Below are 24004 nucleotides of genomic sequence, written 5' to 3'. Positions count from 1 at the left end.
CAATTCCAAGATCCTTCTCACTTGTAGTATTGTTGAGCCAAGTATCCCCCATCTTGTAACTATGCCTTTGGTTTCCTCTTCCTAGCTGCAGAACTTGGCATTTATCCCTATTAAATTTCATTCTGTTGTTTTCAGCCCAGCATTCCAACCTATCAAGATCACTTTGAATTTTGTTTCTGTCTTCCAGGGTATTAGCTATCCCGCCCAATTTTGTGTCATCTGCAAATTTAATCAGCATTCCCTGCACCTCCTCCTCCAAGTCATTAATAACAATGTAGAAGAGCACTGGGCCCAGGACTGAGCCCTGCGGTACCCTGCTCACTACCTCTCCCCAGTTTGAGAAACTTCATTGGCTAGCTGACGCAATGGGGATAGCATGTTGAATTCTAAAAGCTGTTCTGGGTCAGCTCACTTCTGTCATCAAAGCAACAGAGGATTTCCACATCACTGCTGCTCACACCACAGCCATTTTCTCGGCCTTGCCTTATCTTGTGCTGGCTCCATTTGCCTCACCTCTATCTTGTTTTGCCTCAAAACAGGGCTGGGAGGGCGGGGGAGGCACAAGGACAAACTAGTTTTGCCAGTGCATAGTAACCATGATCCCCTTCATGGATCACTGCCTTGTTGTGGCGAAAGGGCTTGCGTAACTCAGCGAAGCCATAAGCTATGCCGTGCAGGGCCACCCAAGACGGACAGGTCATGGCAGAGAGTTCTGACAAAATGTGGTCCACTGGAGAAGGAAAGGGCAACCCACTCCAGTATTCTTGCCAAGAAAACCCCATGGAACGTATCACAAGGCTAAAAGAGATGACGCCGGAAGATGAGCCCCTCAGGTCGGAAGGTGTCCTATATACTACTGGGGAAGAGCAGAGGGAATTTCCAAGTAGCACCAGAAAGAGTGAAGCGGCTGGGCCAAAGCCGAAAGGACACTCAGCTGTGGATGTGTCTGGTGGTGAAAAGAAAATCCGATGCTGTAAAGAACAATATTGTTTAGGAACCTGGAATGTAAGATCAATGAATCAAGGTAAGCTGGAGGTGGTCAAACATGAGATGGCAAGATTGAACATCGACATCTTGGGAATCAGCGAACTAAAATGGACAAGCATGGGCGAATTTAATTCAGGTGACCATCATATCTACTACTGTGGGCAAGAATCCCTTCGAAGAAATGGAGTAGCACTCATAATCAACAAAAGGGTGGGAAAAGCAGTACTGGGGTACAATCTTAAAAACGATAGAATGATCTTAGTACGAATCCAAGGCAAACCATTCAACATCACAGTAATTCAAGTCTCGGCCCCAACCACCGAGGCCGAAGAAGCTGAGGTTGATCGGTTCTATGAAGATGACAACACCTTCTAGAACTAACACCAAAAAAAGATGTCCTCTTCATCATAGGGGATTGGAATGCTAAAGTAGGAAGTCAAGAAATCACCGGGATAATAGGCAAGCATGGCCTTGGTGTACAAAATGAAGCAGGACAAAGGCTAATAGAGTTTTGCCAAGAGAACACGCTGATCATAGCAAACACTCTTTTCCAACAGCACAAGAGGTAACTCTACACATGGACATCACCAGATGGTCAATATCGAAACCAGATTGATTATGTCCTTTGCAGCCAAAGATGGAGAAGCTCTATACAGTCAGTAAAAACAAGACCTGGAGCTCATGAGCTGCTTCTTGCAAAATTTCGGCTTAAATTGAAGAACGTAGGGAAAACCACTAAACCATTCGGTTATGACCTAAATCATATCCCTTATGAATATACAGTGGAGGTGAGGAATAGATTTAAGGGATTAGACCTGATAGACAGAGTGCCTGAGGAACTATGGACGGAGGTCTGTCACATTGTTCAGGAAGCAGCAACGAAATCCATCCCAAAGAAAAAGAAATGCAAGAAAGCCAAGTGGCTGTCTGATGAGGCTTTACAAGTAGCTCACGAAAGAAGGGAAGCGAAAAGCAAGGGAGAAAGGGGAAGATATATCCAACTGAATGCAGAGTTCCAGAGAATAGCAAGGAGAATGAACAATGCAAAGAAATCAAACAAAACAACAGAATGGGAAAGACTAGAGATCAAATCGCCAACTTTCGCTGGATCATGGAGAAAGCAAGAGAACTCCAGAAAAACGTCTATTTCTGCTTCATTGACTATGCTAAAGCCTTTGATTGTGTGGGTCACAACAAACTGTGGCAAATTCTGAAAGAGATGGGAGTACCAGACCACCTGACCTGTCTCCTGAGAAACCTGTAAAAGGGGCAACAGTAAGAACCAGACATGGAACAACCGAGTGGTTCAAAATTGGGAAAGGGGTACGACAAGGCTGCATATTGTCGCCCTGCTTATTTAACTTCTATGCAGAGTACATCATGAGAAACGCCGGGCTGGATGAATCACAGGTCGGAATTAAGATTGCCAGGAGAATTATCAACAACCTCAGATACTCAGATGATACCACCCTAATGGAAGAAAGCGAAGAGGATCTAAAGAGCCTCTTGTTGAGGGTGAAAGAGGAGAGTGTAAAAGCTAGTTTGAAACTCAACATTAAAAAAACTAAGATCATGGCATCTGGCCCCATCACTTCCTGGCATATGGAAGGGGAAGAAATGGAAGCAGTGACAGATTTTATTTTCTTGGGCTCCAACATCACCGCAGACGGTGACTGTAGCCACGACATTAAAAGATGCTTGCTCCTTGGGAGGAAAGCTATGGCAAACCTAGGCAGAATAGTAAGAAGCAGAGACATCACCTTGCCGACAAAGGTCCGTCTAATCAAAGCTATGGTTTTCCCAGTAGTAATGTATGGCTGTGAGAGCTGGACTCTAAGGAAGGCTGAGCGCCGAAGAATCGATGCTTTCGAACTGTGGTGCTGGAGAAGACTCTTACGAGTCCCCTGGACTGCAAGGAGGTCAAATCAGTCCATCCTAAAGGAAATCAACCCTGAGTGCACATTGGAAGGACAGATACTGAAGCTGAAGCTCAAATATTTTGGCCACCAAATGCGAAGAGAAAACGCTCTGGAAAAGACCCTGATGCTGGGAAGGATAGAAGGCAAAAGGAGAAGGGGATGGCAGAGGATGAGATGGCTAGATAGCATCACCGATGCAATGAATATGGACTTGAGCACGCTCCAGGAGAGAGCGCAGGACAGGAAGGCCTGGAGTGCTCTGGTCCATGGGGTCACGAAGAGTCAGACATGACTGAACGACTGAACAACAACAAATAACTATGATGACAGAATAGGAGGCAGAACTCTGAACTAGCCTCCACAGATGTTTTGTTCCTTACTAAGTTTGGCTCCTCTTCACACCAGTGCAACTTGCCCTGGACCAATGCACGTTTCCGTGGCACTTGCACAGACATGGCTGATCAATGGCTGATTCAATCCACTTCACCTCCATGATGGCCCAGGTACAATGTTAGTGTTTCTTCCAGGACTAGCACAAGCGGCTGATCATGAGAATACACACAGGCACTGCCAGCCATCATTTCAGGATCATCTTTACCTTAAAGGTGGCAGCCACGTTGGTAAAATTAGCAATGCTCCCTCCGATGATCAGGATTTTGCCTTGTGGGGAAAAAAACAAGAACAAAGGAGCAGATGGTTAAGAAAATCAGAATGCAATCCCAGGCCTGGAGCAGCTGATAGGCTCTTCCGACACAACAGTGATTCAATGTAAACAACATAAACATACATATTGGTTGACTGAATCAACCCTGAATCCACCTAGATGTCTAGGAAAAGCTCCTGTGTGTGTTTTGGCATCAACCCAGTCACTCATCATCACCAAATTCAGCAGCATTGTCATAGGGGGAGGGTGGGGGATATCTTCCCAAAATAGACCAGCCACCACTCACGCGTCAGTGTTTCAGTGAAGCAGTGACAGGACACAGTCCTGCTGGCAGGGGTCAGCAGGGGTCAGGGTAGATGTCCTATGGGTTCTGGCTGAGGCTACGGCCAGAGCAGAAGGGGGCCAGAGCAGAGAGCACTGGCAGGCCCAGGCCCCAAGGCAGGCAGCTGGTTGTGGGGTGGGAGGGCAGACAGCTTCCCCCTTGGTTTCCTGGGTCCTCCTCTCCCCTTCCCACTTGCTCACGCCTCCTCCTCTCCACTTTCTTCACCCACCATTCATTCTCCCGCCTTTGCTCATCCCACTTCCAGTTTTCTCCCCATTCTCATCTGCTTCTCCCTTGCTTGCGTCCCGCCCTTTTCCCTGATCAGTCCAGCACAGGCCATCAGCCCATTCCTGGTCCTGCTGCATGGTGGCTGCAGCATCAACCTGCTCACAAGCACCCACAAGAGGGCAAGCAGAACCGCACCAACAAACTGCGTGCATTTTCCTCCATTGCCTAACCAGGCACCCTTACCTTCTGGGTGCTTTTCCCGCGTCATGAGGGACAGGATGGTCTTGGCATAGTCATAGGTTTGTTGCTCACTGGGAGCTCCAGAGTATTCCCCATAGTTGGCCAGCTCATTCACCCCGCCAAGGTCGCAGATGGTGTCGCTAGGTGGAAGGCACACAAGTGATGTTAGAAAGCTTAACCTGGACAGCCAGAGATGCTCGTAAGATCTCCTGCGAAGTGGAGCAAGAGTCAGGCTTCATTCTACCCTAGTCTAGGGTGAAGAACAGAGCAGAGGACAGAGCATTAGTTGAGGCTGAACAGTTCTTACGAGTCAGAAGATCCCGCTACAGAAGTCGAAACGCTCATACGTCCTGTGGCAACACAGCCGCTCAGCCAGCAGCTGAAAGTGGGGAAGCCGCAGCTTGCCAAGAGGCAGCACCCCATTTGGCTAGCAAGGACTCGAACTTGGCAGGATCAAAGCACGTGCACACAGATCTGCTTATTCTGCATAAAATGCATTTAGATTCCACAATTACAATTCCACCGTAATGTCAGCTGGGAGGAACTGTTGCAGAACCGCCCTGCCTCCCAAACATCAGGATACGGAGCCATGCAGGGCGCTGAAGCTTGCCCACAAAACTCTCCAACCAATGTGAAGGCCCGGAAAAAAACAGGGGAAAATCGAATAAACAGTTTTTTCCTGTTTCTTTCTGAGGACCATTTGTTTTTTTTACAAAAAAATTGAAAAATTGAACAGCTTTGGATTATGAAATATTTTTAAAATTTAAGACAAAGTGTTTATATACTGTTACCCAGCCTTTACTCCTCCCAGAATGATTTGTAATAAAAACACTTTTATAGAAAGACTAGAGCTGTAAAATGTCTGGAAATAATGACAGGGAAACTGTTTTTCTAATCCTCTCTATAAGGTTCCCAGTAAATCTCTGTAAAATTTACCAATAGACATTTATGCTCATTTCCCAACATGTGCGTAGAGTCACCACTGTGCTTTATTGTCAGTAAATATGCATTCTTGACAGCTTGAGTTTTGTTCTATAGAGTCCTGTGTTTCTGATGCTGTAGCAGTCATTTAATGTAGTTCTAATCTATTCCAATTTTATGAGCAAACTAAGTTATATATAAAATAACTTTAGGAACAGAAAGGCTGCTCTGTTCCTAAAAGCAGCCCTCCCCAACCTGGTGCCATCTGAATGTTTTGGACTACAGTGCCCAGCATTCCTGACCACTGGTCATGCTGCCTGAGGCTGATGGGAGCTGTAGTCCAAAATATCTGGAGGGCACCAGGTTGGAGAAGGCTGTCTTAAAGCAGCAAAGTGACTTCAGATCTGTAAAGAGTGCTAAAAAAATAAGTATTGTTTATTTTTGTTTTTCCAGAAATTTGTTTTGTCCCAGAAAAAAAACGGGGGGAAAAGGTTCTTTTCGATGGCCTCAAAATTTCCGGAAATTTTAAATCTCTATGCAACCCTAAACTTTTGAGAATTCTCTCTACACATTTTTGCTACAGTGAGAACTAGAAACAGGCTTTCAAAAGCAATGCAAAGAAAGCAGAGTTTCTTAGGATGCCAAATTATGCATCAGGTTATCAGAGTGTGTATTTGTGTGGTGTATGTTGGCAGATATGCAACTATAAACACAGCCCCGGCAGCACAAGGGCACCAGCAAAAACACAACTATCACATTTTCCAAGTGCACCCTCATGCTCTATTTCAGGGATGGCAAAATTTCCTAAGCATTTAAAGTAACATGCCACAGAGAGAGAGACAGACAGGCAGGCAGGCAGGCAGGCAGAGACAGACAGACAGAGCTGCATCCAATTTCCCCAAAGCCCTTATCTCAACATTCCTTTCTGACAAGGATTAATAGGAGTGGGATGATTGGTCATCAGTCATTATTTCTTGCCCAATCGAAACATGGATTGCTGGGAGTTCAGGATGAACGATGCAGGTGCTTTGACATGCAAAAGGGTAGCATGTTTCTCCCTGCTGCTGCTGCACTGAGCCACGCTCCTTCCCACACCACTCCCAAAGATCCTGAGCTTGGTACCTGTATACCACCGAGGCGCCACCTCCAGCCACCATGGTCCAAATTCTGCCCTTGGGATTCAAGATGGTCAGTTTTAAGCTGGCTCCGCTCTTGGCATCTAGGTCAGCAATATAGGCTTCCTGCAGGCAAGAGCCCCGACAATATTAGAATCATGGAATCAAAACTTATCAGGATTGAGTACTGAACTCTGTGTTTCTCTTGTAACACTAAGCCAGGGGTACTGGCAGGGGAGGACTGGAAGGGAGAGGTGTGTAACCCTTCCCCCACATACACCAATTTCTCCCTACAAATGCTCTCCTAGAGTCATCCCTACCCACCCCAATTGGGCCACAAAGCCAGATGTATGTCTGGCTGGAGGAAAAGCCCAAGTGGAGAAGGGCCTATAAACACTCACTCAATCTCTTACAGAGGTGGCATTTGCAGGAGGGAGGGAAATCAGTGGACGGGGGAGGAAATGTTACACCCAGTTCCCTTCCACTGATTCTACTGTGCAAATGTCCCCCCTCATGCACGTTATCAAACACGGGTTTGGGAACCTACATTTGCTAAGATATCATCTAGTCCCACACTCAGAGCTCAGAAGATGAGGCAACTGTCATGGCTCCTCTCCCACCCAAGACAGCCTGGGAACCATGGAAGGCTACGCACCTCTTCCAGAGAATCCTCAACTCCCTCACACCACTACAGTCCCCTGGATTCCTTGAGGAAAGCCATGACACAGATGCTGTGCTGAGCCAGCATCAGATCTGAGGGGGCCTTGAGCACCTCAAGCGACCCCGATATCCAGCAGCGTGCTGCCCCAGTGGCGTACAGCCCAGAGGCACAACGGATAATGAAGATGGCAGCGGATGCAGCCACCTGCACCTGGGACCTTTATTTACAGCGGTAGGCTGCTTAAAACATTTTTTTTCTTTAAAGTTGGCCCTTCTGGGGGCTGCAACATTTCCCCCACCATGCCGGGTGCTAACACTGGGGCTGCTGCCCTGCCCCAGTCACTTTATCCCAAAGGGCACTCTGGAAATCTAATTAATTGCAGTTAAAGATTTCAACCCAGCTGAAGATTCTGTTGTAGATATAACCTAAAAGAGGAAGGAAGCAGGACTACCTGGGCTCCAAAGAATGCTATAAGACACCAAAAGTCAGTGGCGGGGGGGGGGGGGGGGAGAAGTACTGTCTACCTCTGTCCCAGTGCTATGAAACCACCACGACCACTAATGGAGGGACTAACACGCCTAATCGAAAGGAAAATGGGCGGATGAAGTTATCAGGGAAGGGCACAGACCTCAGTTAATAAGAGCATGAGCCTTCCCTGGGGGGCCAACAACCGTGCTTTGGCTTTAGCTCTTCCAGAGGCCAGCCCCACAGTCATTAAAATTCTGAAGAAGTGCCGGGAGCCTTAAGAGCCCTTATTAGTGCTTGACAAAGAGGATGATTCAGTGAGGCCAAAATTAAAACTCATCCATTAGAACCCTCGCCAAATTGAGTTAAACATCAGCATTTGAGCAATAACACACAGGCAGGGGAGAGGGAAGAGAAGAAAATATTATCCAAATGGATTTCTTGGCTAGACTACCATTTAAAACACCCACGCCCATACATGCAAACACATACACTTGTTTGTGCATCATTACAATTATTACGTTTTTTTTAAATGCCAGGGCATGAGGTATCTGTTGGCGACATCCTGCCAAGCATCAGAGACACACAGATTTGGGGTGAATACCACCAAACTGTTCTGAAGGAAATTCAGACCTCCCCGCAGAGGCCAGGTTGTCTACTGCACTGCGTGTCCTCCAGTTGTGCCCCAGGCCAGGAAGACCCACGTGCCATGCAGTGTGGGCGGGCGGCCGCTGGAGTGTTTGCTGGTTTACCCGAAGAGCCTTGGATACACCTTTGAGAGGGCGTGGAGCCCTCCCTCTGTGATCTGTCTGCTCCCACTCGTCGGGTGGAAGCAAGCACTGCCAGCCAGCAGATGACTCTTTAATCTGGACTGTATTCATGTGAATAAAGGAGGTCAGCAACAGATATCCCAAATTTGTACTTCTGCAATTAAAAGTGGGAAGGGGGGGAAGGGGGGGGAAGTAGCTGGTAACGTCAACGCTTGGTCGGGAAATTTGGTGCCCTACATATTTCAAGTTGATGCTCTTCCTCAGTTTACTTTCCTTGGAGAACAGGTTGCTGTGTATCGTGAGCTGCTTTGGGCACAGACCACTGTAGAAAAGCAGCATGTAACACTTGCTTTAAATGAACCAGAATAAGGTGGTAGAAACTGGAGGTGGTACAGCAGACTCTGCACTGCTTCAAGCTGCGCAGGGGGCAGAATGGAGCTCTATTTTTGAATGATCCTCCACGTACCGGCCAAGGCCCCGGCTTTGCGTGCTGCGCGAAGGGACCTGGTCAGCACTGGAAGCGCCGGAGGGTTTGTTTTTCAGCCTGAAGAAAGTTTTTGTACGCAGAGGAGCATTCCAAAAACAGCACTCCTTTCCAGCGGTGTCCTGGTGAGTTTTGAAGTGTAGGTGCTCAGAGTCCCAAAATGCAGGCAGCTGCGTTGACCCATGTCAACAAACCTGTTCTAGCAGTTTTCATCTCCAGCGGAGCAGGTCTTTTGTGAAGCTAATAGGTCTTCATTGCCCATTCAAGCCAGGCCACCAAAAATACTTCGCATTACAACTGGGAACAATGCACCACCACCACACACACACCCCTACCCTGAGGATTGCAGCTCAGCTCAGAAGGAACAGGGAACTGGGGGGGGGGGGATGACATCAGCGTCCCTGCTAATGAAAAAGTGCTACACCGTTGCTCCTTACTCCCCCACCCCAAGCAGCTTGATACAGTTAGTCTGCTCTACTGCCTCATGACTCTACAGCCTCATCCTGCTGCATGCGTAGAGAATGTATTTCAAGTAAACTGAGGACTCAGCATGCGCTGAGTTCCTTTCTCCATGCCTCTCCCAACATGGAGAAAGACAAAATGGGTGGGCACAGGATGATGACATCAGTGGGCAAGGCCAGGCCCACTCCCGTCTTCCAGACCATGGAGCCCTGGCCTGTGGACTCACTACACAGGGAATGTCCTCTGTTTTATGCCTCCCCATGGCTGGCAGAAGCAACCCCCCGCCCAATAACCAGACATATGTGTTACAGTGGTGTAGGTCCTACCTGTGGGGTTGGTTTCAGACAGCAACCCTGGGTGACCATTCCTCGCCTCCATGGCCACAGAGCTGTGCGGTTTCACAGGGTGTCCCCAGTGTTGTTTAGCGTCTATATGACGCCACTGGAAGAGGTCATTAGGCAATTTGGAATGAAGTGCCATCAGTATGCTGATGGTGGGCAGCTCTGTCTCCCAGTGACATCTGAATCAGGTGAGGCCATGCAAACCTGGACTCAGTGATGGGCTGGATGAGGGCCAAAAAGCTGAGGCTGAATCCTGGCATGACAGAGGCCCCATGGGCAAGTGGCTCCTGAGTCCAGAAGATAAGCTCGTTGCCTGTTCCAGAGGGGTTGCACTCCCTCTGAAAGAACACGTCTCTAACATGGGGTGGGGTGCCCCTGGATTCCTCTTTGGTGCTGGAGCCCTGAGTGGCCACGGGCTCCAGCGGGCATGCCAACGGCAGCCTCTCCTGGACAGGGATAGCGCGGCCATGGTGGCACAGACATTCGGAACCTAAGGACTGGACGACTGCAACATGCTCTACGTGGGGCTGCACTTGAGACTGGTGCAGAAGCGGCAGCGGGTGGAGAAGACTGCAGGGCAGCTGTTGCCAGGGCTGTCCCATCTCCACGGCACTCCTTTGCCGAGGCTTCTGCACTGGCTGCTCTTTTGCTACCAGGCCTCCTTTAAGTTTTTCTTGTTGGTGTATAAAGCCCCCTACAACTTGGGACCAGGATACTTGAGAGAGCACCTTCCTAAACTGCCCAGTCACTGAGGTCACTGGATGAGGCACTCCTATGGTTCCACACAGGCCACGAATCTGTTTAGAGACCACTCAAGAGTAGAGCTTTTAGTGTATTGGCTCCCTCTCTGTGGGAGAGCCAATACACTAAACGTTCCTTCCCAACTGATGTTCAGCATGCACCAGTATTGCTCTGTTTGGGGCGTCTGTTAAAGAAAGTCTTATTTAAATAAGCTTTCCCTGATCGAAAGCCCAGCCACAGTTTTACTGATACAATTGCTGTATTTTAAATATTTGCATCTTCTGTAATTTGATATTATTGTTGTTGTTTGCTGCTTGGGAGTTTCTAGATGTAGAGTGGTCTATACACTATAAGGATGCAATTCTATGTATGTTTAGACAGAAAAATGTCCTAAAACCACCTGCATTCCCCCAGCCAGCATTTTCCTCTGCCCATGAGAAAGAGCACCAACTCTATTTAATTAATTGATTTATTTAATATATGTCTGGCCTTTCCTGCAAGGAGCTTAAGGGCCAAGTACATAGTCTTCCCCCACCCTATTTTATTTCTACAACAGCCCTGCAAGGTGGGTTTGGCTGAGAACTGGTGACTGGCCTAAGAAGGGAGCTTCTTGGCCAAGTGGGAATTTGAAGGCATGACTCCCAGTCCTAATCAAGCACTCTAACCGCTTCACACTCAAATGTTTTAGGGCAGGGGTGGGGCAACACGTGGCCCGCAGGCTGCATGGGCCCGCAGGCCCCCCAGCACAGCCTCCGCCTTCCCGAATTCATGGGTGCCCCCCAAAAGTAAAAAAAATATGTATTTTTAAAGAAAAAAATGGCATCTATAGCATAGAGCCAAAACAGTCAAATCTAGCTTGCAAATAAGCTAAACTTGACCACTTGGTGTTCTGTAGTGCTGCAGACACCTTTTCTCAAAAAAAAAAACCCTTTAAAAAGTTTGGGCCACCCCAGACTGCAGAGAGGACCTGCAGAGGAGCGTTTGGGAGTAAAAAATGGTCCCCAGACCTCCCAATGTTGCCCACCCCTGCTTTAGGGCATCTAATGCTTAAACACCATACCAAAAGAAGCCCTTTCACTTGCCTCTGGATAAGCCTCTCTTCCAAATGGAGGGGGGAATTCCACATCACCCCATTTCACTTTGCAGACATAGTCAGCTGTGGCATCAATCTTTGCAGCCAGGTCTAGAACGTAAACGCCATCTGGAGTTACAACTTCATTTGAAGGGAGAAGAAGAGAAAAAGAATCAGGTCAACGTCAATCTTTCCTGAGCAGCTGCTAAAAGCAGTGCAAAATTGCTTCATTTCAGGATGCTCTCCAGAAAACTGAACAGGACAGACTTATGAATGAACGCATGCAAAACTGACATGGACTGGACATAGACTGAACTGTCCGTCCCTAGGAAAGAGGCACAATCCTGCAGACGCAGTAGACAACATCCTCTTTGGTTGGCTACTTTGAGCTCACAGGATGCCACCAATACATCATGATGAACCTTCACAACGCCAAGAATTCAACCTTCTTTTACAAGCTTTTCTATGGACCTATTAAACATGCTCTAGTTACATCCAACATAGATGCCTGTCATGCACTTTATGTAGGGCTGAAGATGGTCTGGAAGCTTCAGCTGGTGCAAATGTGGCCACCCCGATTTTCCAGCGGGGGCCAGAAAATCTGAACACAGAACTCCAAACTTGCACCAGCTCCACTGTTACAAGTATGTGCAGGTGCTGGTCTTCACCTTGAAAGCCCTTAATAGCATGGAATCAGGTTATCTGAAGGACACTCTTCACCTATACAGTTCTACCTGCATGCAAAGATCTATCTTGGTCATCCTTCTTAAATACCCACCAGTAAGATCAGCGAGGCTGCAACGCACTAGAAACCAGGCCTTCTCAGCTTTGGCCTGAAATCTTTGGAGTCCCTTCCAACTGACCTATTCTTTACCCCTTCAATTCTGACTTTTAGGCAGGCCTTCAAGGCTGCCTTTGATTGATTCCATATGTCAGCAGAACAGCTCCGTAAGTAATTTCAGGTAATCTGATGTGATCATCTATAATGTATAGACTACTTCTCGTTTAGTCTCATATGTTGTTTTGGGAGGATGTAGCCCCAAAAAAAACCCTTTAAAATACTTAAGTAAATAAGGATGCAATCCTATGTTTGTTTAGATTGGAAAAAGTTGCAGGACTTTTTTCCTGTCTAAACATGTATAGGATTGAGCCCAGATGAATAATTTATTGATATACTAAATAAGTTAATATGCCAAAAAAACTCAGCCTGTTTTGATCACGAAGAGAAAAGCAGAAAGCCAAAGCTCAACGACAGAGCGCATGCTCTGCATATAAACGGTCCCAGGTTCAATCCCCAGCAGGTCCAGGTAAGGCTGGGAAGAAACCCTCTCTGAAACCGCGGAGCGCTGCTGTCAACCTAGGTGAACCAATCGTCTGACTCGGTATAAGGCAGCTTCCTGTGTTCTTGCTTTCACATGCCAAGATGCCCAGAGCATCCTCTGACAACAATTATATGTGGTGCAGGAGGTCAATTTTACCTGTCACACATCATGTGAGACACCATGAATGCATGCTATATACATGCCTCCAGATGTTGTAGCCTACATCTTCCCTAGTCAGAATGACCAATGGACATGGATAATGGGAGTTGTAGGCAACAACATCTATAGGAACCCCCGGTTCGGGAAGGCTGCTATAGACATTTATCTGCTGATTTTTGCAATGCATGAAGTGACCCCCAGACAGAGAGGAAGCTACAGATTCTGATCTAAGTGGATCTCTCCAGGCCACACTAGGTGTTATTTTAAACAACACTCTCTCTCTCCATTTTTACAAATAGCAGCGGCGGGAGTGGGAACATTACTGCTATTTGAAACACACATGCGAGAGAGACAGCCAGACAATGACATGTGTAATGGCACATCTGATTAGGTCTTCATTTGATTCACAATGACCAAAAGTTCAAAGATGGTTCTTTAGCACTGTTGTGAAGTCTCTGCTTTTAGCCGTTTGCTAGAACCTGATAATCAAAATTAATATCTGAAGAAGTTCATTTGCGTCAGCATCCTCACAGACTGATGGGCACTTTCTACATTCCTCATTTGTGAAGGAGGACTCATTTACATTACTCTGACAACAGCAAGGGCGCGTGGGAGCATATTGACAGTCTACAGTGGAGACCTTGTATTCATCTTCCTTTTCTATTCCATGTTGCAGAATACAGAATGAAATATACCCATTTTTTTCAAAAATAATGGATAGAGAAGTTACCTAGTGGATTGATCTCCAGATACGTAAAATATAAGTCTTCATAAAGGTTGAACAGGCCAGAGATGAAGCTCGCCAAGATGCTACAGAAAGAATGTACAAGACACTCAGTGGAAAAATCCACACGCACATTAATTCATTAAAACAAGTAGACATGTACCAAGACACTTGCCCTCCACGCTTGGCTTTGCATATGCTCTATCATCGGCTCCTTCGATCTGCCTGCCTTTGGTCCAGCCGATGACTCAGAGGCCCAGCATGGATGAGTCAGACTCAGAGGCGTCAGCTGCTGCCCCTGAAGCCCATGTATTACCTATCTGAAATGTCATTAGAAGGAAGAGGCCTTCTTTAAACCCACCACTGCCTCCACCCAAGATCAGAGGGCACAACCTAAAGAAACAGAGGAAGCGATCCGGTATCTTTCGCAAGTACTCAGGCTGCGGTACTTACAAAGTGAGGGCACAGGGAGCTTCAACCACATCACTGGCCAGGCCCCCCAGGGCAAGTGCGAGGAGCACCTAACCTTCCTCCCATGATGAAGCTGCAGAGGAGGGGGGGGGCATCCCTGCAGCTGCAGAGCAACCCCACCGTGTCCCCAGCTCCAAAGCTGAGAGGAAGGCTGGGGGCTGTTTGGCAGCTGCATGGCCAAGATGCCCAAAGACCCGCGCTGCACCGGACCAAACTAACAACCCCGGCTGTCTTCTCCTGGCAAGGGAAGATGGTTTCACACTGCTTGGGGAAGGAAGCAGCAGCACCCCACCGGCCCTGCTTCTTGCAAGCCCTTCCCTTGGGAAACGTAGGGGGCGTTGGGCGCTGCTGCGTGAGGGTGCCTGGTGTGCTCAATGCCTGCAGAGCATGCCCTTGGGAAAGGCGGCAGGGGGAAGACTTGCCCAGAAATACAGGACACCCAACAGGTTGGGAGCTGTGATTGCAAGTTTTTGCTTGGCCAGCAAAACCCACCTACACACAAGAACACAGACCGCTGGGGCTCCGGTCTACTTGGAGGCTGTGCCTCAGCCTTGGAAGCCCTGCCCTGCAGCTCAGACGTGAGCATCTGGTCACACGTGGATCTTAGGGGAAGAAAATGGCCTCTCCAAAGTCGGCTACCTAAAGCAATTCCTTCATGTCCCTTCACAGTAAGACCAGCCCAGGGCGCCTTTGTCCACCATACAAAAGGAAAGCAGAGGGGACACTTCAGAAACCTCAAATGGCTTCAGACAGGATTCTTATTGTAAACTAGGAAATACCCACCACCCTGGACTATCTGATACTGTTTGGTCATGCGAGCACAGCCGCCACCACGAAGCATCCCCCTGCCCATAACCCACAGTTAACGCAACACGAAGCCAATGTCTCAGAATTACTCTCTCTTGTCCGGCAGGGCATGCAGCAAGAGACGCCGCTTGACGTCAGACTCATCCAGCTTCTCATCCACGCGCACCAACAATTTCTGAGCCTTGGCATCAACGTCTCCCACATCCACACCACCCTGGTGGTGGAACAGCACGTAGTCCCCCTCGCGGGCTGCATAGATGCACACGTAGAACTCCTCCGCCTGTGGATTTGAGACACTGAATTGTTAAGATTTTACTAGGCTGACCATCAAGGCTCGTGTGCGTTCAGAACATGAAAAGGTTGATGATGGAAACCAGAGACATTCAAGAGCCCCAGTGTCCTCCTGCACCGGCATTTCTTGGAGGAAGGATAATCGAGCTCCTCTACCCGTGCAATCTGCCCTAGTGTCACAGAAGCTGGAAGGGGCCCCAGGCCATCGAGCCCCACCCCCGCTCAGCACAGCCTGAGCTCCTGGTGCCACAATCAGCATCACAGCCCAACTCCCTGTGACTATCTGAAAGCAGAGATGGGCTGGAAGGGGCAGCAGGAAGCCAGCCTAGTCCGTTCGGGGAATGCAACCGGCCCACAAATGCCCCAAGGCCAGCTAGCGGGGCCCGTTGGAATACCAGCACTGAGTAGCTCTAGGCAAGAGTCCAAGGAGTCACCGAGAGGGAGCTGCTCCGCTTTCCTTGACAAGCCAGAGCAGCTTCTCCATACCTGGCACCCTCCAGGTGTCCTGGACTTCAACCCCCATCATCCCTGGGCAGCCTGGCCAGGCTAAGCGAGAGCAACCTTCTGCCCCTCACTCGCAGCAGGGCTTCCTCAGCGACAAAGAGAGGTCTGTCGCTAGAACACAAGTTCCTAGGAACTGCAGCAAACAGGTGCACACGCCAGCTTGCTCCCATGATATTTTTACCTACACAGGTCTCTCTCCACTCGCATAGACAAAACTAACCTGTTTGTGTGGCACAAAAGGCTCTATCAAGAAGTTCTTTAGGATGCCCTTAGCTTTGGCAATCTGTGGAAAATAAGACACACACACATAAACACGCTCTGAACCTGCACCCCATGCAATTGTCTAAAGCAAGGCATCCCAATCTTTTTTGGCCCATGGGTGTGTCTGAAATTATGAGAAGGTGCACTGGGCAGCCCACCACGTTAATCCTCCCCGCACCGCCTCCTCGGACAGACAGAAAGCACACATACACGCTCTTTGCTTTCCCATGGGGTCTGGGTACAAGTCAGAGCAAGAGGGTCCTTTTCAATTCTACTGGAACTTCCACGATTTTTTTTAAGTTGGCCCTCCCAAACCACCATCAACTTAAAGTTAACATTGGTACCTATAGACTGCACAGTAAAAGTCACAGATCCAGTGCTTGCCGGTGCCGCCATAGCACAAAAACATGGATCCAAAGCATGGATCCTCATGCATCTTCATGATTTTTACATAGGGTGCCACCCAAACCACTATCAAAACACCAAACAAATTTGTGGACACAGAGCGACCTGTGATCTGATGGGGGTTGGGGTGGGGATCACGAGGATCCGGGCTTTTGTGCCATGGCAGCACTGGATCTGAGTTTTGTAGCTTCAGTCCATGGAAATAGACAGATGTGATCCAATTGGGGGGGGAATCCCATGCAGAAATTACGCAAATCCAAAAAGATATGTTACCGGATCCAACTTATTATCTCTCTGCATGTGCTTTCTCTCTGGGTGTGTCCCTCTCCCTCTCTAACACCCCATTTTATTGTATGGTGTTGTTCTTTGTTCCTTGGAGTTTATGTGAATTCTTAATGTTTTTCTTGTACACCACCACAAGTGCCTGCTAGGTGGAGGGTGCGATTTTAATAAATGTAATAAATAAATCATAAATATAAATACATTCTCTCCCTCTCTCTCTCTAGCACCCCATTCTTTCCCTTCTAAGGACAAAACATCTTTACACCTGTGTGTCCCCCATCCTCTGTACCCTCCCTCTCTCTTGACCCTGTGCTTTCACCCCCCACCACTCGGTTGCTGTTCTTCCCGTGGCCTCCAGGCTGCTCTGCTTCCTCCCCCTCCCCCCACCTCCTGGCCATTCCTTCTCCCCTCCCCTCCGTCACTCTGCTTTCCCCCTTTTCTGTCCTGACCCCCTTCCCTCCCATTCCTTCCCTAAGTGCTGGCACCAGCGCTTCTGTACGAGAGTCATTTGGCTCCCATCATCCTGAGGAGGTGGCCACTTTAGGACCCTCCTCGTGCACCGCCGACAGACGCACCACTGCCTCTTTGGGTTGAGGATGTCCAGGCGAGCAACGAGAGCTTCATCAGGGCATGGCTCTGCGGGTGCTGCGGCGCCCATGGGTGCTGCGCTGAGGATGTCTAGTCTAAAACAGGAGATATCCACTGCCATGCGTTATGAAACGTGTGCTCTCGCCAAGACTTTAGGGTCATAAATCTATCATGTTTATTTTTCTTTACTTCATTTATATCTTCTCTTTCCTCTAGAAGGGCTCAGACAGGCATTTTAGCCTCACAACAGACAGGTTAGATCGAGAAATAATGACAACGCTCACTGTGGTTTCTTGTCCAAGACGTGGTTTCAGCCAGGTCTTCACATGATCCAAATCGAGATTCACACCCACCAATCCAAGTTTGCCACGTCGTTTTATCAGCTGATCAGGCTTCACTACGAGACGCTAGAATGATACAAAGAAAATCCCAAAGGTAGAAAACTAGCCTTGGAGGTGAACAGACACAAGGTGTAAACAAATTGTCAGTTTCTCAGAAGATTCAGGCATTCAAGTGCTCTCCACGCAAAGAGGTTGCAGCCACACGGCAGAAGTAACGTAGAAGCTGGCACAGCTATGTTCATAGGTGCTACTTCCCAGCAGCAATCTGTGCAAGCACGGTGGCTCATGTCTGAGCCCCGCTGCTCCTCCAAAATCACGCCAGAAAGCCCTACCTGTAGGAGACATCGTAACCACGTTGACATCACTCGCTCCATGTGGTTGTGGCAATGGGGCCTAGAGAAGGGCTGGATGAGAGCATTCCAGCCATCGAGAGCAACCCTTCCCATTGCACAACTGTCAGAGACCTCCCATGACTCCTAGTCAACATGGCGCACCTTTTGCCAAAGCAGTCGGCATGCCCCGTATATTCCCACAGGCCCCAACTTTTTGTTTTAAAGTATTGCTTGTTTGCCTCCAGCCTTAGAAGCCAGTGGCGGGGGAGGAATTGGAATTCCCCCATTGGCCAGAAGTGCTGTACCCTGTATACATCGCCCTGACTCGCGAAAGTAGAATAAATTGGGGGCGGGGGGATCCAAATATATTTCAGTCTGCTCAATTGATTTAACTTATATAGGTTTGCTTGACATAACATGCATGCCTCTGTGTAGAATTTTCATTTTATTTACTGCAGCCTTAGATCAGTTTTGCAAGTAAGTCCCCAGTAGTTATTAGCTCACACGTGCCCTTCTTGCTAATCCCAAATGAAACTTTTGCACTGCTTCCCTGTCTGGCCACCTGCAGGTAGTTCTGCTCACCACAGTCAAATAGGCCCACCTAAGAGCAACTCTAAACATTCATGCCACCACTTTGGGATTTGAAAATATTTTTCCAGCTCCTGCTTGAAGGATCCTACTGTTAAATACAAAGGGCACCCAGAGCCCTTGCAGCCTTCTGGCAAGGCTCACGGAGTCCTATATTCTCCACGTTGAGACATGCCAACAACTGACTCACGTAGTTAAGTGCAGAGTATTTAATTAGCTACCAATACAGCTGCTTTCCCTCAGCAAGAAAAATGGGACTTTGTAGCAGCTAAATGTGATTAAACTGGATGGCAGCCAGGAGAACACGCCACAGAAAGGAACCAGGGACAGGATGTCTCCGGCTTGCAATTTAATTTGCACAGCTAAAGAGCCGGGGAGACAAGCAGGACCCCAAAACCTCTCAAGGGAAAAGCGACACCAACCAGAACAGTGCACACAAAGGGGCATCCTGGACATCCCTTTTTTATCCCAAGAGGATCATAGAATAGTAGTAGGGTTGGAAGGGACCTACAAGACCATAGAGTCCAACCCCCTGCTCAATGCAGGAATCCAAGTCAGAGCATCCCTGACAGGTGGCTGTCCAGCTTCATCTTGAATGCGTCCAGCGTGGGAGAGCCCACCACCTACCCAGGTAATTGGTTCCATTGTCGTATTGCTCTAACAGTCAGGAAGTTTTTCCTGATGTTCAGCCGGAATCTGGCTTCCTGTAACTTGAGCCCATTATTCCATGTCCTGCACTCTGGGATGATCAAGAAGAGATCCTGTCCTTCCCCTCTGGGACAACCTTTCAAGTACTTGAGGAGTGCTATCCTATCTCCCCTCAGTCTTCTCTTCTCAAGGATAAACATGCCCAGTTCTTTCAGTCTCTCTTCGTAGGACTTTGTTTCCAGTCTCCTGATCATCTTCGTTGCCCTCCTCTGAACCCTCTCATGTAGGATTCTATGTCAGTAAAAGGTATGATGCAGCACCCTGGCCTGTTGAGGGGTCAATACTGTCAACTAACCACTTGTCATTTGACCGTGGTCAGATATTCCATGAAAATGCCACTATGTAGGTGGTGGCTTGCCTAGCTTTTAGTTTTACTGTGGTTGCTTTTGTCAGCTAGGACAGTAGCGTCCTACACAATTGAGAACGTAAATTATGTTGCGCTAGGTACAGGGGCGACCTCTTTTGGTCCAGGGGTTGGATTGCCCCCTGGACCAAGCCCAGGGGCCCAGATAACAATAGGGTGGGGGCCCACCCTGAAGCCCCTCACTTCCTATGACATCATCAGTGGCACCCTGCCCACTTTTCCTCCCTCTCTCTGCACAGAAAGCAGCTCAACTGGCACTCGCGGAACCAGCTCCTTCCTGCGTCAAGTGCCTCTTCCTCCCTGCTCACATCCCAAGCCAGCTCCTGCAAGCGTCAGCCATATCAAACGGCTCCTTCCCACCCTGATTATACACAAGCACGGTGGAAAGGGATTGGCTGAGTGTGTGGGCACCCCTTGTTATCTCCGATCAGGGGTAACAAATGGCTTCCCCCTCTCTCTCTCGGATTGGAGATAACAAGGGGATTCCTCTCCCGAGACCAGGGGCAGGCCTGGGGAGGGTGGGGGCAGGGCCCGCAGATGGTGCCCAATCCTCCACTGGCCAGATCTGGCCCACAGGCTGGACGCTGCCCTCTCCTGAGCTAGCATAAATTACTCTAGCACAACAACAGTGGCATTAGCTGGTGCGCCAAGAGCACCCTATGTCCTAGAAGCATTTTGGGCCTGGAGTATTTCTTCCATTACTGGTGCTTTGCAGTGGAGAGCTGTAGCTTGTTCTGCTCACCTCAGTCAAGAGCCAGGGATGTTCTTGGATAAGACGGTCCCAGTCAGTGTCAGGTGTTACTCTGGCATATTTGAAGCGGTTCTGGATGGCCGAGGATGTGCAGATGTATTTATACAAGAACTCCTTCCCTGTCTGCTCAGAAATGGCTTTGGCAGACATGGCAACCTAATGCAAATTTAAAAAGCATATACTGCAGTCAGTAATAAAGTTTTCTAATCACTACTTTTAGGATTCACACTTTCATGCAGCCTTACTTGCTCCAAATATTTCTACTGGTGAAAAAGTCTTAGTTCTCCAATATTAGTAATGTTAACTTTTTTCCCTGAATGGATAGACATATTCTGAAAACCCACGTGATACACCGTTTCTGGTGAACTGTATCATTTAAAATGCAGGTGCGGGATAGCATGCATGAATGCATAAAAACAAACAAAAACCCTTCACCGAGAAAACTAGCCCATCAGGGAAAAGGTGAGGCTGGAACCCATGACAAGCAGCCATGGATAGTTCTATCCTCCATGAATTTGTCCAACCTCTTTTATAGCCATCTAAGCTAGGGGTAATCACCACGTTTGGTGGCAGTGAATTCCATAGGTTAACCATGCATTGTGCAAAAGACTTCCTGTTGTCTGCCCTGAATCTCCTACCTATTGATCGGTGATCAAAAATCACCATAAGTAATTCCATCTCTGAAGCTAAAACAGGTCCAGATCTGGGGGGATGCCTTTGAATCCCCTATGTATTAATCAGTGATGGGCGAGAGGGACATCTGAATCTCCTGGTGGATGACTTAGAGCCTTGCAATTGCTGGGCTGGAGCTTGATCTGACACAGCAAGGCACTTATGCATTTAATCCAATGTGTATCCTCAATATCGCTTTACACAGATTAGTTTGGTCTGAACTGTGACAAGATCTTGAGTACGCACTCTTGCTTTATAAATTTAACACACGCTGGTAGCCCAGAGGTAGGGAAATAGTTTATTTTAGCCACAAGACCAGCAAAGGTAGCTCAGAGAGATTCTAGTAAAATGTGTGAAGTCATCCTGCCCTTGATATACAGCACTCTAAATTCCTTGTCATGCTGAGGTAACGTAGAAACATAGGGCCGATTTGCAGAATCAAACAACCCATGGTTAACAAACTATGAGCCGTTTGTGAGCAAGAGCATGCTGGCTCCTAGCCCGCTTCCGTTTTATGAAACAACCTAGGAATGCCCTGTTGTCATCATGCCGTACAAACCAGGCACTCTAAGTTGTTTAGGGTTAAACAACCCAAAGTTTTAACCCATGGTTTGTTGTTGGGTTAAAAATCTGGGTTGTTTAAATCTAAACAATACAGAGTGCCAGGTTCACACATCACAACAGCAATCCAGTTCCTGAGTTATTTCGGAAAGCTGATTTCAAGAGGAAGTGGGGAGTGGGTGGGAGGCCACTCACACCCACGGAGCCACATCAATTCATGCACTGTTTAAATTTACAGGTTGTGCAAACCAGGTCATACAGCGGGGGGGGGGGGGTTGTAGAAGTTGACTGTGGCTTCTCAGATAGAAAAAGACTGGTTCTAATGTCCTTATCCAACTATCTGAATTTTAAATTCCAAATGAATTTTTCCCCCTGGGGTGGATTTCAGCTTTTGATGAGCCCATTTTGTATCAGGAATTAAACAGACACCAAAAAGAAAAAATCACTGGAAGTTAAATATCAGTTTATTTTGCTCTTAATCTAATAGCCCCCCAAAGTACAAGTGTTATGTTGAGTTACGCGCACGTGCATGTGTGTGTACATTGGGAGTGATGGTAAACTATGAGGTCAGAGGGAAATGAAATGTGGAAAGTACAGACAGTGATAATTACCCATTAACAGTGGCCATTTACAAAACAATCGCTGGCTGCTAACACAGACATCCTTGCACTGGTGTTAATCAGTTCATCAGTGCAAGGATGTCTGTGTTATCCCCCAGTAACTGTTTTGTAAATGGCCATTGTAAATAGGTAATTATCAGTGTCTGTACTTTCCACATTTCATTTCCCTCTGACCTCACTATTTACAAACCTCGTGTGTGTGTGTGTGTGTGTGTGTGAGAGAGAGAGAGAGAGAGAGAGAACACACAACACTGCATGCATTTGATGAAGTGGAGTGCAGTCCACAAAAACATATGCCATAACACATGTGTTCATCTTTAAGGTGCCACAAGACTCTTGGGGGGGTGTTGCTACAACAGACTACCCCCCTCCCCTCGGGAATGGATGGTGGATGTTGATCCTCTCTTGCTCTCCAACTCTTGCAGCTACAAAGAACGTTGGGAAAATATTTTGTTCAAGGTGGGAAAATTGTCTTTAAAAATTTGAATAGAGAAAAAACCCATCTGCGGAATGAATCCTAGGTTAAAACAATCTTCTTACTAAGCCCCCCAAAGCAAGTAGCCTGCAAAGTTGTTTACTCACCTGCTTTTTAATCATAAGAGGGACCCCTGTTATGAGTAAAAAAGACCAAGCTAATTAAAAAAAAACCTACAAGCCAGAAACGCAGCAGTCTGGCAAAGGAGAAACAGAGTGCTCTCTCCCTCCTTCACCAGTCTGTTTAGTTTTTGTACTGGCCATGGAGGAAGGGGCTTCTTTTATTTATTACATTCCTATATCACCCAATAGACAAAGCTCTCTGTGTGGGTCACAAAATAAAAAATAATCACTTCCTCCATAGCCAGCAAGGAAGCTTGGTGTCCTGCTGAAGGCGAAACAGAGAGCCTGTCCGCCCTTCACTCATCTGGAAGGAATTCCAGGCACTCACCTGGCCTGTGTGGAATTCCTGGTCACCAGGGTTGAACAGGCAATTCACTAAACACAAGACTGGGGTAAAAAAATTCATCAGACAACACTGGTGTTGAAAACTGCATATAATAATGTTGTGTTATTATGGTCAGACTGGACTGCATACCTGGCTAACAGAAACGAATGCTTGGCTACTGAACATCACCATAATTTATAGAACCCTGGTTTTTAATGTAATTTCAGTCCCTAATTCAGGCTGCATAGCAATGGAATGAAATGGACACTCCATTGCACCACAGAGGTTTTATAGTTAAGGCTGAAACAACCCTCTAATCCACTGTTTGATTCCTGTTTGGTAGGAAGGTGGTAGGGCATATAATTTGGAGAATGTTCCAGATTCAACTGTCAATAAAAGCAGAAAAAAAATGAACAGCTTTTGAAATAGTCAAATAGACAGTACTGGGTGAGACAAACCAAAGTATCATATGTCTCCATTATTTATTTTAGCAATTCTTATCGCATGTTATTTATTATTTATTATATTATATTTTTAATCCACCCAATAACAAGCCTTCTCTAGGAGGATTACAACCAGGTAACACACTTAAATGCAATACAAACAGTTAAAAATATAAAATACAATGCAAATATTTAAAAGAATAAAATACGATACAAACAGCAGCACAGGAATAACAGCCATAAAAATCTAAAACTTAGGATGATGTTCACCATCTCATCAAAGGTAACCCAAACTGGCTAGCTAATAATAATAATGATTAAAAAAAAAAGGTAAAGGTGTCCCCAACCAGTCGTGTCCAACTCTAGGGTGTGGTGCTCATCTCCATTTCTAAGCTTAAGAGCCAGTGCTGTCCGAAGACGCTTCCGTGGTCATGAGGCCGGCATGACTGAACACCGAGGTGCACGGAACACTGATACCTTTCCCGCTGAAGCGGTA

General features: G+C 47.5%; 1 protein-coding gene across 2 annotated transcripts in view; it reads right to left on the bottom strand.

Annotated features, from left to right (window-relative positions):
* Positions 1-24004, bottom strand: part of ACLY (ATP citrate lyase) — a 77437-nt gene that overhangs the window by 40807 nt on the left and 12626 nt on the right. For both annotated transcript variants that reach the window (XM_084804404.1, XM_084804405.1), the window contains exons 2-10: positions 20282-20446; positions 17491-17613; positions 15891-15953; positions 14965-15155; positions 13604-13683; positions 11403-11533; positions 6404-6522; positions 4364-4500; positions 3505-3566 (exon numbers count right to left, since the gene is read on the bottom strand). In XM_084804404.1, coding sequence (XP_084660530.1) covers positions 3505-3566; positions 4364-4500; positions 6404-6522; positions 11403-11533; positions 13604-13683; positions 14965-15155; positions 15891-15953; positions 17491-17613; positions 20282-20446 — 1071 coding nt within the window. The remainder of the gene's footprint in view (positions 1-3504; positions 3567-4363; positions 4501-6403; positions 6523-11402; positions 11534-13603; positions 13684-14964; positions 15156-15890; positions 15954-17490; positions 17614-20281; positions 20447-24004) is intronic.

Source organism: Heloderma suspectum, chromosome 6, assembly GCF_057233095.1.
Source record: "Heloderma suspectum isolate Gila_16-S chromosome 6, 16-S_ref, whole genome shotgun sequence".
NCBI classification, from domain to species: Eukaryota; Metazoa; Chordata; class Lepidosauria; order Squamata; family Helodermatidae; genus Heloderma; species Heloderma suspectum.
Note: the sequence above shows the minus strand (reverse complement) of the source record. Positions and strands in the feature narration are given on the sequence as shown.